The sequence below is a fragment of the Lepidochelys olivacea genome (assembly GCF_965140295.1).
Source record: "Lepidochelys olivacea isolate rLepOli2 genome assembly, chromosome: 1".
NCBI lineage: Eukaryota > Metazoa > Chordata > Testudines > Cheloniidae > Lepidochelys > Lepidochelys olivacea.
In genome coordinates, this window is record NC_140411.1 from 189689118 (window position 1) to 189707125 (window position 18008).

General features: G+C 40.1%; 1 protein-coding gene across 10 annotated transcripts in view; it reads right to left on the reverse strand.

Annotated features, from left to right (window-relative positions):
* ARL6 (ARF like GTPase 6) overlaps window positions 1-18008 on the reverse strand; it is a 44174-nt gene that overhangs the window by 14394 nt on the left and 11772 nt on the right. For all 10 annotated transcript variants that reach the window (XM_084625238.1, XM_084625237.1, XM_084625245.1 and 7 more), the window contains 3 exons: window positions 14866-14934; window positions 10933-11027; window positions 4818-4947 (listed from right to left, as the gene is read on the reverse strand). In XM_084625238.1, the coding sequence (XP_084481364.1) occupies window positions 4818-4947; window positions 10933-11027; window positions 14866-14934 (294 nt within the window). The remainder of the gene's footprint in view (window positions 1-4817; window positions 4948-10932; window positions 11028-14865; window positions 14935-18008) is intronic.

Consider the following 18008-nt stretch of genomic DNA (forward strand, 5'->3'; position numbering starts at 1 on the left):
CAAGAAGGTGTAAGGATACTTAACATGGAGAAATAGATTCAATATGTGTAATGACCCAGCCACTCCCAGTCTCTATTCAAAACCAAGTTAATGGTATCTAGTTTGCATATTAATTCAAGCTCAGAAGTTTCTCCTTGGAGTCTGTTTTTGAGGCTTTTCTGTTGCAAAATTGCCACCCTTAAATTTTTTACTGAGTGGCCAGAGAGGTTGAAGTGTTCTCCTACCAGTTTTTGAATGTTATGATTCCTGATGTCAGATTTGTGTCCATTTATTCTTTTGCGTAGAGACTGTCCAGTTTGGCCAATGTACATGGCAGAGGGGCATTGCTGGCACATGATGGCATATATCACATTGGTAGATGTGCAGGTGAATGAGCCCGATGGCATGGCTAATGTGATTATGTCCTATGATGGTGTCACTTGACCAAATATGTGGACAGAGTTGGCATCGGGCTTTGTTGCAAGGATAGGTTCCTGGGTTAGTGTTTTTGTTGTGTGGTTGCTGGAGAATATTTGCTTCAGGTTGAGGGACTGTCTGTAAGCGAGGACTGGTCTGTCTCCCAAGACCTGTGAGAGTGAGGGATCATTTTTCCAGATAGGTTGTAAATCTTTGATGATGTGCTGGAAGGTTTTAGTTGGGGGCTGAAGGTGACAGCTAATGGTGTTCTGTTATTTTCTTTGTTGGACCTGTCCTGTAGTAGGTGACTTCTGGCTCTATCAATCTGTTTTTTCACTTCAGCAGGTGGGTATTGTAGTTTTAAGAATGCTTGATAGAGATCTTTTAGGTGTTTGTCTCTGAATAGAGACTGGGAGTGGCTGGGTCATTATACATATTGAATCTATTTCCCTGAAGTTAAGTATCCTCACACCTTCTTGTCAACTGTCTAAATGGGCCATCTTGATTATCACTACAAAAGTTTTTTTTTCTCCTGCTGATAACAGCTCATCTTAACTATTTAGCCTCTCACAGTTTGTATGGCAACTTCCAACTTATCTGTGTGTGTATATATATATATATATATATATATATATATATATATATATATATATATTTCTTCTTTCTATATGTTCCATTCTATGCATCCGATGAAGCTGACTGTAGCCCTCAAAAGCTTATGCTCTAATAAATTTGTTAGTCTCTAAGGTGCCACAAGTACTCCTGTTCTTTTTTAGTAATTTCTGTTTAGATTCACCTTGCTTGATGTGCCTTACTGTGTGTTTATCTTTATTATTCAAAATACCTATTATAAAGGTATGACATACTGATGGCAATAATTTTTTAAATAAAATAAAAGCCTTTATTTGTATTATAAAAATAACAATATTAAAGTATTGCCAGGCAGGCTTGCTACCATTAGAATACTGAAACAACAGTAATAAACCAATACCACAACCAGTAATAAAACAAAGTGCATGCAACACTGAACAATGCAAACAGTGCCGTCAGAAAAATCCTCCAGTTGTGTGTGTCACCTAGCAAGTTTTCTTCTTCCTCTCTTGTGCATTTACCACTCACTTGCCATTGCTGCATGGGCATAGAGGCCTGCGGGAGAGTGGCGGACTGCAAGAGGGAGAAGAAGGTCTGCACGGGGTGGAAGTATAAAGGGGTAGATTTGCCCAGTACAGCTGCTATTAAGTCCCAGTTGCATGGGCCAGCCAATCATGAAATTGTTCAAAGAGACCCTGGTATGCAGCACACGGTACCATGAAGAAAGAAAAGGAGTACTTGTGGCACCTTGGAGACTAACAAATTTATTAGAGCATAAGCTTTCGTGAGCTACAGCTCACTTCGGCCACAAGTACTCCTTTTCTTTTTGCGGATACAGACTAACACGGCTGCTACTCTGAAAAAGGTACCATGAAGGAGACTCAGGTCACAGTATAAGCATGGCAGGAGCCTGCACTCTTGCAACTATTAGCAAAAACAGCCATTAGTCAAACTGGTCGTTCTGCTACACTAAGTCTTCCGCCCCTAACCAACGTTCCTCTTCCAGGAACTGCGATGTAAGTATCTGCTCCCACGCTGTAATTCTGTCCTCATCTCTGCAACCTGCCTGTGCCTTTCCACTTGCCTCTCCACTTTAAGTGAATTCTTCTCTCTTTGGTATTGCACCTATTTGTTGTCCCTGTCCAGAATGTTGACAATAAATTCATCATGGGAATGCTTCCTCTAGGACTGGTGTATGATGGTATGGAAACCCAGGCTTCCAGTGGAGTGAGCAAAAGCTACCAAGGTACAACAGCCAGTAGAAGTACAAGTTCCTGCAAGCAGATATAAAACAGAACATTATTGTCACAGTGATTCACAAATAGTTCTGTGCATGAGCAAAAAAAAAAAAAAAATCCTTGTGGAATCTCAAGGACAAAAAAAAAAAAAAAAAGATACTTTGTAAAACTGAATTTCAGTATATTGTGAGAGGAATGCTTCAGATCCCAGAAGCTCCATGGACACAACCAGCTTAAATAGCAGTGAAAAGAGTGCACGGAGAATAGTAAATTAAAAATCACAATGGTGTTTAGAAATTGTAGACTGCTTTGCAGCAGGCGGGTGGCCGCAACATATTACATAAGCTTCTTTCTATGATGTTGAAGGACATAATGATTCTTGAGGCTCAGGCTGGTAAAGAGATATTTTATTCCAAGATTCCAGTGGTAAGCCAGCCATATATACCACCGAAGTATTAAAACTTATCATGACTGAACAGCACGTCTATCAGTGGAGTGGGCTGGTGACCTACCAAGATGGCCCTGGAAAATATGGCTCTCTGTGAAATATGACTACCTATCTGGAACTCCTGCTATGGGAAAAGTTTGTAGCCATCAGCACCCGCGATTGGAACAAAATTCATGGGGGAAATCAATAGGATGCCGCATTAGCATCCACATGGATCACTGGCTCCCTACAGCTTCCAAATACAGCATTTTAAGACTGCTGCAAACGCACACATTAATATGGACATACTGAAGAACTCCATGGTATATCCCCCCCTTATTAGCTTGTAATAACTTTTGCATTGCTTATAAATGGAAATTCCTCCCATTCCTATGTTAAACAACAACAACAAACATGGAGCCAAAAGCTTACCAGGCTGAGTTCTGTCTCTTCCGGTTTTCCTGCCAGTTCTGCAGCAGACTGCTTCTTGGGGGGCATCAAAAAACTCCTCTGAGGAAGGACTCAGGATATGTTGCAGCTGCTCCAGTGGCAAAGCCTCCTCCGGGACCAGTTCCAGCACCAGTGTCACTTCATCAGCCTGATCCAGCACCTAGTGACTCCCCTCCAGTCCTATACTGGATTCGGGGTCAGAAGGTCACCATCCCAGCTGATCAGGGCATTGTGAAGTACTGCTGGCTCTATGCTCAGCACAATATCCAGCACCTTGACAAACCCCTTGTAAGCAAGGCAGGATGACAGAGGTGATGTTCTCATCCCTGGCTTCCAGGTAGTCGGTCTTGAGCCACTTAATCCAATCCCTGCACTGGTGACCAGGCCAGGGAATCCCCAATGTTGCCAGCTTCATGGTATTCATTCATGGTATTCTTCCTAAAAATCAAACGTTTTGCTCGCCTTACTCCAGAGATTCACCAAAATCTGGCTGTGTTCCTGCAATCAGGAAGCGGCATGCTTGGCAAAGGACTTCTTCTGGTCAATGGCCATTGCAAATGCAGAAGGTTCACTGAGTTTGCAGTTCAGTGGTCAGAATAAAATAGTAGGGATAGATGTGCTAAGCTGTTGTATTTGAACAAGGGGGGGGTTGCTTCCATTCCCTAGGAGTTGAATGGCTTATCTTGGGATAGAGAGGACAAAGAACACCGACCCATGGGATTGTGGGATAGCCTTGGTGGACTCTCAGGACCCTAGTCTGGGAGTCCTGGATCCAAGCTGCATTGACATTGCAAAATGATGCAGTTTGGGCCCAAGTCCCAGCAGGACCTGGACTCAAACCTACCCACATTGCAGGGTCCTGGGGTCCAGGTCCCAGTGAGACAGAACTGTGTATAGACAAAAGGGGGTTTGGGCTCAAGCTGGAGTCTGAGCCCAGGCTTTCACTGCAGTGTAGACATACCTTAGAAGTCTCATGGTCTAGTGATTGAAAAACAAGGCTGGTGCCTGGAAGTCACAAATCCTATATACACCTTTATAGTTGCCACTAACAAATGCAAAGCTTTTGCCTAGTGAAGAATGGGACATAAGCCATCAATTTCAGAAGAATTTAAACTATTACTTAAAAAAAAGTTTCTAGTTTTTGTGACTGCAAAGATAACTTTCCAAATGTGAACTGATGCAGTGTTGTCTATCTTAATCTGCACACAGATAACTTCACTGCCTGTTGTACGATTGGTAGCTTTCCAAAGTACTCCCAGTGTGATATTACCAAGATTCTGATCAGTTTCACAACTGATACTCAGAATCCCACAGTGCATGAGAGGGACCGGCTACAGCACTCTGGTAAGAATCTACCACCATTCCACTTCCCAGCAATAGTGAGTAGGGTTGTTCTTCCCACTAGGACATTTCCTGAAACTTCACTGGGGACAACCCCTCTGATTGAGTTTCTGGCTAGGATATTTCTGGTAAATTTTTCAAGCCCAACTCTATATTATTTTACATATTAAATATTTTTTTCAAACCAGATTTCATAGAAAGTATTGTACAAAGCCCTGTACCTACTCAGATACCAGTAAAAAGTTACAGCATTTTATCTGGTTTGCTCTCATTTAAGTAATAGGATAGTGAATGCTATGGAATGGCTAAAAGTTGAACATTTCAATCAACAGCAAAAAAAAAAAAAAGAAAAAGGTGAGGTAATAGTACTTTACCAGATATGCCATGGTTTATCTTTGATGTTCTCTAAAGACAGTAATTGAGAGACTTTCACAGATGATACTGCATCCCTGAGGTCCATCTTGTTAGCAAAGAACAAGATAGGTATTCTACGGTGTTTGATATCTAAGCATAAACAAAAAGCAAGGAATACCAGAATATTTGGTAATGCTTGTCGTCATTTGCAAGTAATGAAACATGAACAACAAAAGAGGATATACTGCTTACCTGTCATTGTGGTTCTTTGAAGGTTGTATCCTACCAAGACACACACTGTTGGGTCACGTGGCCTCAGCCACATGCTTTAGGAGTGCTCACAAATTTTCTGGTAAGTTTTAGAATCCCTCCCCAACTCAAATACATTTATGGCTGTAGGCTGAGGTTGTTGGCGAAGAAGAGGAATGTGGAGGCTTCAAACCATAGCTTCCAATCACCACATCTTCACTATTTAGTGAAGGACAGGGTGTATAAATAGCCACAAAATTGATTAAATTAAGAGTTCATACCCCTGCAACCATAACTGAATTAGGATACGTTGAGCTATCCTCAGGTATCTGCAGGATGCCCATTACTTTCTCTAAAGCCTACAAAAATGGAAAAAACATGTACACCTCTACCCTGATATAACGCTGTCCTGGGAGCCAAAAAATCTTACTGCGTTATAGGTGAAACCGCATTATACCAAACTTAGTTTGATCCACTGGAGCGTGCAGCCCCGCCCCTCGGAGCACTGCTTTACTGCGTTCTATCCGAATTTGTGTTATATCGGGTTGCGTTATATCAGGGTAGAGGTGTATTTGGTAATCCCTCACATCCTTCCTGTGCTTGAAGAAAGGCCTCTTTTCCAATAGTTCTTCTCAGCTAGCAGCAGGAACCACAAGACTGGAGCAAGGAGCTCAGCGCATTGGCAATTGACTTAATTCTTGGCATACTTACATACACCCAAGAAGAATATGGAGAAATGTCTTTATGCCACAGATGCAGACGAAGCAGTGAGAACACACTCAGCATCTAAATGCTTAAGCCTGTCTGGCTAATATAGAATATTAAAGCATCACTGGAAGAAAACAAAGTCCACCAGTGCTCTAGCCTGTAACAAAAAATTGAGTAATAGCAAGTCTAGTCTATTCCTGTGTTGCAATCAAGGAAAAGGGTGGTGCATTAGGGGAGAAGATAAAGACGACGGCATTTGAATAGATCATCCAAATCTTGATAGGAAGATGCTACTTTTTCCCCCCTAACCATCAGAATTTGTAGTGAGCACTTCGGGCATAGCTTCTCCCTAAACTCCAAGGAACGGGAAGTAAGCACGACTAAGATATTTGAGTTTTTCAAAGAAATGTATGCTTTAAAGGATTACTAACTCATTTCTCATTACATTAATTGCCTACACTGGAACCCACAGACCAGTCTCCTTTGCTGACAAGTAAGTTTCATCATTCTGAAGTGGCTTGTGGTGTTTTGTTTGTTTTGGTTATTTTATTTTATTTTTTAAAAACAACTCTTCAGCCTTTCTTCATAATGACTGGAAACTACATTCCATCCCCCCACAACTCCCACATTCAGAGATCAGGATGGCTCATCGAAAAGTAAACAGTAACTAAAACTGTCTGCCAGCTTTGGAGTTAATTTGCTAGAGGCTGTCTGAGGAAAAAAGTAAAAGCCTCAGAACATGCAACTTATGCGTAATTAAAGTAACTTTTAGGTTTCACAGTTAAACAGCCAAGAAATGAAAAAGCTAGAGTTCCTACAGCAACATAAAGCTAATTTAATCGTATTGCCCATGTGTCGCATTCTATGGATACATTAAATATAGGAATAGGGATATCAGATGCATGCAAAGTGGCCAAATTAATGTTATTGTAGGAATCCTAACATTTTTATTTCCATCATTTATTTCAACTGTGCAAAGCTAATGTTATATTAACAGTTTACCACTCATAATTTCCTGGGTTATTATGGGGTTTGGTATTATTAATTATTATTATTATTATTATTATTTAGAGAATGAGGCTAAAGCCCATTTAAGATGCCAACATCATACACTGATAAGCGTACACTTCAGTAAGAGTATTCACTTCTATCTAGAAGCATACCTGTGTGTTAACAATATTTTCTACTGCACGTACACAGTAGCCAGTTGTTAGTCTTTCATATCATTCATATCCATCTTTTTTCCCAAAATTTGGTTATGGATGTTCTTATGGGAATTATTTTATATACCTCATTTCAAACATCAGCCATTTTTAAATTGTGTGAAGAGGTTGGTTTTTTTTAAATGGAAAAAGTATTTTTCTAACCTGCACAGAACAGAAATGTCTGAAAGTATTTTCCTCATACTTTCATCTTTTGCAAGAGAACATGCAAAGAAAACATCTGCCCAAGAAGTGGTTTTTCAGAAAGTTATGAACTTGTGAAACACTGGGGCTGAAACTGTTTTGCAACTTTTGCTTCCATTCTATAGTATCAGCTTTTTTTATATATTGCTACAAAGTTATACAGCTACAACATACCTATAAAAACACAGAAGAAATTCTCCTCTGCCGCCTTCAAATATCTGAACATTGTAGCTACTGGTTAATGCCTGCTTCTCTGTTATAGTCGGAGGCCATGGTATCTTCCCTCTCTCCCCGATGCCTTGGATTTTATATAAGAGGTTTCTGAATTTTCTGAAAAAACTCGAAGATATCTTATCCCTGGTCTACACTAGGGGGGAAGTCAATGCAAGGTCCGCAACTTCAGCTATGAGAATACCGTAGCTAAAGTCAACGTACCTAGATCGACTTCCTGCAGCATCTTCACGGTGGTGAGTTGACTGCTGCCGCTCCCCCGTCAACTCTGCTTGTGCCTCTCACGGCGCTAGACTAGACGTGATAAATCGACCCTCGATATATCGATTGCTACCTGCTGATCCGGCGGGTAGTGTAGACCTACCCTTAGAAGCATGTTCTGGAGGTCAAGTAACCCAAGAGTGGATATCTATGCAAGATAACAAACCTTTAGAGAGCATCAAGTATCTTAACTGCTGTACAATAAAGTCATAATAAAAATATAACTGACAACAGTGATTATTAAAACCCCCACTATTTGTAGTATGTGTTGTCCAATTATAGTAATTTATTTTTCTTTAAAAATGTTTTCATTTTCACAACACAGCCTGCTACTGTAATCTCAGGGTGCACACCAATATGCATCTCTTAAAAATAAAGAGATCACAATGAAATTTACTTTACCATCCTCTCCTCTCCAACCACTCCAGACAAAAGAGAAAGACAGGAACTTATACCTTACCCTAAGATATGTAACCCTCTTCTAGCAAACCTTCAGGGGAATATTGATTTTGAATTCTACACACCTTTTAGGGGATCACCAGACACCAGTCTCCATTTAAATCTAGGGACATATTCTCAAGTGCACCAATTGATCTCAACTGCTGCAGTGGCACATGGGAAGAAGTGGTTTTGTTCCAAGTAACAGCCACAGTAAATATTACTAGCCTAATCTAGATATTTACTGAATCAATCTTAAACTACTTTAATCAAACATAGTCAAACCTAGAGGATAAGGTGATAAGTAATGGCCAATACTGATGTGTCAAGAGCAAATCATGCCAAACCACCCTAATTTTCTTCTTTGACAGGATAACCAGCATAATGATGAGGAGGGAGCAGTATATATCTGGACCCCAATAAAGCTTTTGACACAGTGCCACAGGACAGTCTCATAAACAAACTAGATGAAGTTATTATAACGTGGATGCACAACTGGTTGAAAGAGCATACTCGGTAGTATAAACAGTTTCCTGGCAAATTGAAAGGACACATCAAATGGGATTCCACAAGGATCTGTCTTGGGTCTGGACCTATTCAGTATTTTCATTAACTATTTGGAGGACGGAATGGAGAATACACTTAAAATCTATAGACAGCAAACTGGGAGGGGTTGCAAGGAGTCAGGAGGACAGGATAAAAATTAAATGATCTTAATAAATTGGAAAATTGGTCTAAAAATCAACAAGATTAAATTCAATAAAGTGCAAAGTACTTCACTTAGGAAAGAAAAATCAAATGCCAGTTATTCCCTATTTTGTATTTGAGCAAGGCAGCAGTACTACAGAAAACATTGTGGATTATAGTGGTCTGAAGTTGAATATGAGTTAGTGCAATGCTGTTGTGAAAAAAGCAAATGCTATTTTGAGGTCTCAGCTGGAGTACAGTGTCCAGTTTTGGGCACCACGCTTTAAGAAAGATGTAAACACACTGGACAGACTCCAGAGGAGAGCTACAGAAATAGTAAGAGATTTAGAAAACATGACCTATGAGGAAAAGTTGAAAGAACTGGTCATGTTTAGTCTAGAGAAGAGAAGGTTGAGGGGGAACATGATAACAGTCTCCAAATATGCAAAAGCTTGTTATAAAGAGGCTGGTGATCAATTGTTTTCCATATCCACGGAGGGTACAGCAAGAAGTAATCACTTAGTTTACAGCAAGAGAGTTTTAAGTTAGATATTAGTAAAAACTTTCTAACTACGAGATTAGTTAAGCACTGGGACAGATTTCCTAGGAAGTTTGTAGAATCCCCATACTCAGAGGTTTTCAACAACATATTAGAGAAACACTACTGTTAAGGATGGTCTCGGTATACTTAATTCAGCCACAGCATGGGGAAAATGGATTAGATAACCTCTTGAGCTCCTTTCCAGCCCTACATTTCTGTGATTTCTATAATTACTGCTAGAATGATTGCTGCTACTCTTGCATACACCTTTGCATTATCAACCAATTCAGTAGTCCCATGAATATTCACAACAGCAAAAAAACAATTTCTATTACATTTGTTTTATGATGCTATGAGACAGAAATTCAAGATATCCCTTTCCTGGGCCAATGAGAAAATGGTGCCCTGGAGAAGGTCACGAGCTTGATCCCTGGAAACAAGGTTACATTCATTTGTACAGTGAACTTGCTCTTTCTGCAGTCTTCACTATTATGGGTCACACTCTTCTCCTTGACATTCTTCTCTCTTGGCTGTTGTGGTACTGTCCTCCAACTACTCCCTCTAACTGTTCTTTCTGTGTCTCCTTTTTGTAACAGAGTCTGTCCTTGGGTCCTTTTCTCTTCACCAATCAGCTCTCACAGATCCAACTACAATTTTGATGCTAATCAACTCATTAATCTTGTTGACCAAGCTGTACATATTTTGTTTTTACACCAGCCCCCAGAATCATTCTTATCTTCATTAGCTTCCACAATAACTTGGTTTCAGACCAAGAGGTACTGTGTAAACAACTTTTCCTTCTGTTGTCAGAATCCTACCCTACAATTTTTCAGTGTAATAGATCCAGCAATCAACACCCCACTGAACTGCTAGAATATGCCAGACTGGGAACTAAAATTAGGCTATATAGTGGTTTTACTTTGAATTTCCTGCATAGGGTTTGTTCTCTTGATTAGTCAGAACATCCGCATTACATGAGTAAATTGGTTTAATTCCAATACCCCTGGGAACACATGGAAACCCCCACAAAACCTATTTCAAAATGTAACCTTAGAAATAATCATGAATCTCCCTCCCCATTTAGACAGTTGAAATTGTGGCATCATTAGCTATCACTACTCCTGGCTGCAAAGTCATAAAAGAAGTTTCTAGTGTTTTTACCTCTTCAGAGGCCAATACTGAGGTCTGATACAATATTAACCAAACAGCAAAAAGTTACATTGAAGTAATTCATGGTCTTAAATGGAAATTTTTTCAGACATTGCATATGAAAACAAACATGTTGTCTATGAACTCCAAGCTTTTAAATGCCATGATTTACAGTCCCTCAAAGCAACTATTAACTTCTGTTCCACCTTGATCAAAAAAGGCCCAATCCGGCTCCTACTGAGGTCAGTAGGAATCTTATCAGGTCCTAAGTTTTGGTATTCACCTCAACAGAAGTAAATATTGGCTTATTATACAAATTCCATTTTACTTTTATTCTAGCTCCTATCAATGGCTAAAATGGAGGGAAATTTACTTAAAATGCAGAATGTCTATAATAACAAGAGTTTCTATGTTTGAAACAATACAACATAATATGGAGATGGTAGGAAAATACAGTCTTCTCACCTGGATGAGTCAGGAGGGTGTCAAGTTCTTCTTTGGCCACAACCATTCTTAATTTATCACTGCTATCAATGACAAAAATAATGGCCTGGCCTTCTCTGCATAATATAGAAAAGTAAAGAGGCAAATTGTAAGCTCGCTCAGAAACTTTGACCAACAAAAACCTTTCAAAAATATTTTCTTTACTCCTCTCCCATGCAGAGCTGTCTAGCTATTTCTACAATCTCAGGGAAGATTTTTGCTAGAAACCTTTGAGTTGAGGCCAGTTTGTGAAATCTGGCCTTTTGGTTAACAATGTAACTTTTCTGCTATAAAAATTATCAATTTCACAGCCCATAAGGTTTGTTGTACACAGATCTTTCAGGAAAGCTCAATTTCTCTGCTGAAAAACATGAACACCCAACGTAGCAATACTGGATGCTGACACAGCTGGGGCCAGCAAGCCAGAGTGAAAAGGGCTAAACCTTGTCAAAACTGTTTTGAAAAATTACATTCAAGTCATAGTTTTTTAGTTTCTTGTCTAAAGAACCTTGTTAAGAGTCCACTCAGACAAGTGGTTGGCTCATCTACAACCAGTTTAACAACTGTGTACATGCAGAGTCGTTAAGCTGTGTCAAAGGTCTACACAGATGAATCAGTATGGAAGAGATACCAACGTCTAAACCAGTAGTTCTCAACCTTTTCTTCCTGCAGACCACTTGAAAATTACTGAGGGTCTCAACAGATCACTTGATCTTTCCAGATGTTGTTTGTACCGTTAGCTAACTATTGTAATGCTCTTTGGATAAAAGCTCTATATAAAAAAAAAACTTAATAAACTTTTTTTGTTTTACAAATAAAAACACACAACTCATTTTAGTATCAGTAGTTTTACCTTTCTAATTCGATGGACATGCCCTCTCCCCCCCCCCCCGCCGTAGCAGCCATCGAGCTGGGGAGAAGGGGGGTCTCTCCCCTGCCACAGCTGCCACAGACCTGAGGCTGGGAAGGAGGGGGGGCGTCTCTCACTGGCAGCCGCAACCCTGGAGCTGGGAAAGTCGCCTCTCTGGCTGCCACAGCCCTGCACATCCCAAATTCCCCCCACCCCCTCTTCTCACCCCACTTCCCCCTCCACATACCCCCCCCCAGGCCACCACCTCACACGTGCATCTTCTCCAGGGTCTAGGCACTTAATTAGTGGAGCCATGCCTGTGCACCTCCACTAATTAGGTGGATGGCCCTTCATTCTCTTGTGTGTGGCTGCCCAGGCGCTCACCTTAGAGGGAACTACCGGGGGACCACCTGAACGGAGCTTGTGGACCATTGGTGGTCCACGGACCACAGTTTGAGAACCTCTGGTCTAAACCACTAGTATCTTGAAGAATGCAGAAACACTTTCAGTATGCATAGCCAATTCAACTAGTGACTTTGTAGACTTAATATTGAGAGTTATTTTTGCTTTCTAACAAAGGGAAAACTGAAAATGTTTATAAGAGTATATCAATGGATTTTCTGAACTGTATACAAGAAACCCCATACATAATTTTGCATTTTATTTAAATTTTTGTAATCTTTTTCTCTGCATCCTAATCTTCCTTGAAGGTCAGCTACCAGTATGTTTTTCCCTCTCATCTCCACAATACAACCCAATCCTGCAATTCTTGATCGCCTACCACTGCAATCAAAGTTAAGATTGCATGACTAGGCCCACATTTATTGGTGTGTATTGCATAAAAATCTAAATAAACTGTAAGCAAATGCTTAATATTTGTTGTGAATGTTCCAGCATATCTAAAACTACTCAAATAAAGTGTTAACAGCAGGTTTGTACAACAGTACTATAGTGAAGTTACAATTATAGCATATATTTACTTACAAAGAAACAAGATTCTCCTAGGTCTCACAGATACATACAAAAAAAAACCAAACCAACCAGTAACAGGGACAATACTCAAGAGTCAAGATACCACATGCATCATTAAATCAGATTTTGAGTTGTTAATGTACCCTTGAAGAGAGAGGTGTAAGCCAGATATGAAAAAAGTGCAAGTGTCAAGTACTTGGAAGTACCTACTTATGTGCACAGGTTCTAGATCAGACCTATAGATTAATTTAGCCATTTTTCTGTACTTGCAGTCTTGCTTATCTTTATTAGTTTATTATATTGCTTTTCTGTATGCTACTTTTAACTGGAATTAAATCCCATATAGATAAAAACTGCAGTGGATAGGGAGGATACTGATATTAGGGGGCACTGTAGTGTCAGTGTTACTGCTAAGAAACTATACTCAAACTGTGGACATGATACAAATGAAAACTAACCAGTTGTGCGCACACTGATTTTCTGCCACATAGGAGGATCACCTCAATGCCAGTTTTTAATATAGTGATGTCCTATCACACACTTTGACTGGAATTTTCAAAGCAGCTTCTGGGAATTTGGCATCCAAATTCCATCCAAATCCTGCACCTAACACCCTTAGGCTGCTTTGAAAACCCCAGCCCTAATGCAAATTTACAAAATACCTATCTACCTGACAATTTCTCAAACTGCAAATTAATTTTTGTAGGAAAAGCCCTCTATATTAATCTCCAATTTTAAAAAAAAGGAGGAAGAGGAAAAATAAAGAATATTACAGCAAAGTTTATCACATAATAAACACATCAAAATTCAAGCATTCAAAATGGAGAATTCAGGTTACTTTTGTCCTGCTCACTACTGGCCTTCATATTCACATGAATGATGATAACAACTGAGACTAGTTTAGAAGATAGAAATCACTAAAAGAGAGTTTTAAATTTTAGTATTAGCAAGAAATAAAATGGAACAATCTAAAGAATAGGGCATATGCCAAAACAACAGCACAATTTTATTAAGCACATTTATTTGATTTTTGCCACAACATATAGGATAAAAGGCATAACATTTGTTAGTACCCTGATAATTACATAGATGCCTCGTTCTTTGAAACTTTGCATTACGATTGTCTATAAAAACAGCAGTAAATCAGCATCTTTTATGTTCATCCATGCCCCATAAAGTGGATATGAATGTCAGGAAAACGATAAGATATCCAACCTCTAACCTCTGATTCCCCAACTTTTTCTTTTTTTTTTATATAAAGTGTTCAAATCTCTCCTTTTCTACACTGCCCTCAGTGAACTAACAACCAATCCCCATACATATGCTTGTTACCAACTGTTCATACATCTCCTTATTTTTTATCTCCACATGCTCCCCATCCCATGTTTTATTGTTCTAAGTGAGATGTGTTTTGAATTAATTTATACTAACAATCCAGTATAAACCAGCAGGAAGTATTATGGTTTAACCAGAAACACACAGCTAGACCTAACACAAAGTTGATGTCTCAGTACAAGAATACTTAATGAGACTACCATTATAAAGCACTGGATAACTCCAAGCCAATTAGTTTAGAAGTGGGATGTTGCTTAAACCTTTGTTTAAGAACAATATTCTTAGCAACAGTAGTAGCATAAGAACCACACTCTTTCATGACTCATCTAAGCTGCTTATAAAGCCATCATTATAGATTTTAGGACTAATAATAATCAAAGAGGCTGGTAAAACCACACTTTCTAATTTTCGTATATTATAAAACCATATGGGACTATTGTGATCATCTAGTTCAACCTCCTGTAAAACAAAGGCTATAGGCCTTCCGTGAATTAATTCCTGTTTGAACTAGAGCATACCTTCTAGCGAAATATCAAATCTTGATTTAAATTTTTCTGGTTATGTAGAATCCACCACAACGATTGTTGTGCCAATGGTTAAATACCCTCACTTAAAAATGTGCATCTTATTCCCAGTCCAGATTTGTCTATCATCATCAACTCCCAGCTCTTTAACATGTTATATCTGTCTAGATTTTAAAAAAAATCTATTTAGCTACTATTAGCAGCAACGTTTTAAAATAAAAAAAAATTACTCACTTGTAGTAATGTTCCCACAGGTTTCTGTATCTGCCTTGACCTGACATGTCAAACACTGTGAAAGACAAACTGAAAAGGAAGAAAGAGTGAGGTACAGATCCCATAGAACAAAAAAAATATATTTTCCTCATTTTAACACTTTTAAATGGACAATCAACTTAAAACATAGTAAATTAAAAAAAAATCAAAATAAAAACTTCTGATATGACACCAAACCCCAAAGCCTTCCTGCCAGTTTTTGTGGTTGTACAATCAATTTCCCATTAAAAAAAGGTTTTCTCTTCCCTCTTCTGCTGTGTGAAAGACCCCCCCCCCAAAACAGGGAAACTGACTACACACAGTAATGTCAAATACAAAAAGTAAATAACCTGAAAAAATGGGGAGCGAAGTGTGTTTTCTGTATATCAATCAATTACAGCAATGGTATAATAGTAGGTAAATAAAATTCAGATGGAAATGTGATTTTTAAATTTCATGGCATGCCTTTAATATGCACAGATGGCTTTCATTGGCTTCAGTGGGAAGAACTAACCTTCAAGACAGAATTCTTACAAGGTAATATTTCAATTTGCTCAAAACTTGAGTACTATTGGGTTTCCCCAAGCAGTTAAGTGATCTACTGTAGCTTCAACATTTAACCCAAAAACTAAGCACAATCGTAAGTCCACTTATGAAAGAGTTACAAAACAACATTTTGATCAACTTCTGGAATCAAATAAGTAACATCCATATAAATGAAACTAAGTACAATGTGGGCAAAGCTGACCTACTGACATTATTTGTATTTGTATTAAGTTCAGTATTAGGAATTGTCTACAGAGGGAAACTGACCAGGTTCCTTAGGGCCCTGGAAGGAGCCAGGTCTCTAACTTCTCTGACCCCTCTTTCCTCCCACTCTGCAGCAGGACACAGTAGCAGTAGCAGGGACCAGCTCCAGCAGGCCCCACACATGGCCAGCACCACAGGAAGCAGCAGGAGAGGGACCTCTGGTCACTTTTTACTTCTTGAAAATTTGGAAATAGAAATGAAGGTTTTCTAAAAGGGGAAAGTGCAGCTCTGAATGCTCTCCCAGCCCCTCAGCACAGGAACCACCCCCATGAACAAGGCTCTCCTCTTACAAAGAAGGATCCCTGAGCCCCAGCCCTGCTTCTTCACCTTCACCACTACCTGCTGGGCAGCAGGCCACTATATAACTTACTCAGACATGATACTGTATGATTAAATGCGAAGTACCATCTCCCTCCCAAAGCAAGTAAAAGCAACAGGGGGTGTCACAACACTGACAATATATTTCGAGAAAATGGATATCTGATCACATTGACGTTTTCTCTTGTGGGGCTCAAGCCTACCTAGTAATGATAGTGGCAATAATATTTGCATTGTTGTTATGCCACCACATTTCCAGCACAGTACTCCAGGAACACATTGCTCCAGCTCCACCCATTCCAAGGACTCAAGCAGGTTGCTGCACCAAAAAGATATACAACAGATCTGCCTTTCCTCTAGCATCTAGCAAACAAGACAACTGTTCCTTAACTTGGACCATCCCATGACATAATCCACTTCACTTGTCACTGTTCAAATTTGGAGGAACAGCCCAGGAAAACAGAAGAGCAGACATAAGAAGCTAGATTCCAGACAACTATCACCCATACGCTGCACAGGATCATTATCTAGGAACAGGTCAAAAGCAAACAGCACAAGCCACACAAACTAAAACTGACCTCAGTCCCTGGAAAAATCATGGAGCAGGTCCTCAAGGAATCAATTCTGAAGCGCTTAGAGGAGAGGAAAGTGATCAGGAACAATTAGCATGGATTCATGCTGACTAATCTAACTGCCTTCTATGACAAGATACCTGGCTCTGTGGATGAGGGGAAAGCAGTAGACGTGTTGTTCCTTGACTTTAGCAAAGCTTTTGACACGGTCTCCCACAGTATTCTTGCCAGCAAGTTAAAGAAGTATGGGCTGGATGAATGGACTATAAGGTGAATAGAAAGCTGGCTAGATTGTCGGGCTCAACGGGTAGTGATCAATGGCTCTATATCTAGTTGGCAGCTGGTATCAAGTGGAGTGCCCCAAGGGTCGGTCCTCGGGCCAGTTTTGTTCAATATCTTCATTAATGATCTGGAGGATGGTGTGGATTCCACCCTCAGCAAGTTTGCAGACAACACTAAACTGGGACGAGAGGTAGATATGCTGGAGAGTAGGGATAGGATATAGAGGGCCCTAGACAAATCAGAGGATTGGGCCAAAAGAAATCTGATGAGGTTCAACAAGGACAAGTGCAGAGTCCTGCACATAAGACAGAAGAATCCCATGCACCACTGCAGACTAGGGACCGAATGGCTGGCAGCAGTTCTGCAGAAAAGGACCTAGGGATTACAGTGGACGAGAAGCTGGATATGAGTCAGTGTGCCGTTGTTGCCAAGAAGGCCAATGGCATTTTGGGATGTATAAGTAGGGGCACTGCCAGCAGATCGAGGGACGTGATCGTTCCCCTCCATTTGACATTGGTGAGGCCTCATCTGGAGTATTGTGTCCAGTTTTGGGCTCCACACTACATGAAGGATGTGGAAAAATTGGAAAACGTCCAGCGGAGGGCAACAAAAATGATTAGGGGACTGGAACACATGAGTTATGAGGAGAGGCTGAGGGAAGTGGGATTGTTTAGCCTGCAGAAGAGAAGAATGAGGGGGGATTTGATAGCTGCTTTCAACTACCTGAAAGGGGGTTCCAAAGAGGATGGATCTAGACTGTTCTCAGTGGTAGCTGATGACAGAATGAGGAGTAATGGTCTCAAGTTGCAGTGGGGGAGGTTTAGGTTGGATATTGGGAAAAACTTTTTCACTAGGAGGGTGGTAAAACACTGGAATGCGTTACCTAGGGAGGTGGTGGAATCTCCTTCCTTAGAAGTTTTTAAGGTCACGCTTGACAAAGCCCTGGCTGGGATGATTTAGTTGGGGATTGGTCCTGCTTTGAGCACAGGGTTGGACTAGATGACCTCGTGAGGTCCCTTCCAACCCTGACATTCTATGATTCTGTGATGCCGATTATTGCAAGATCTGCCATAGCAAAGAACAAACAAACGCACGCAAAACACGTGACCATGTCAGCGATGAAGCACCTGAAAAAAGCTGCAT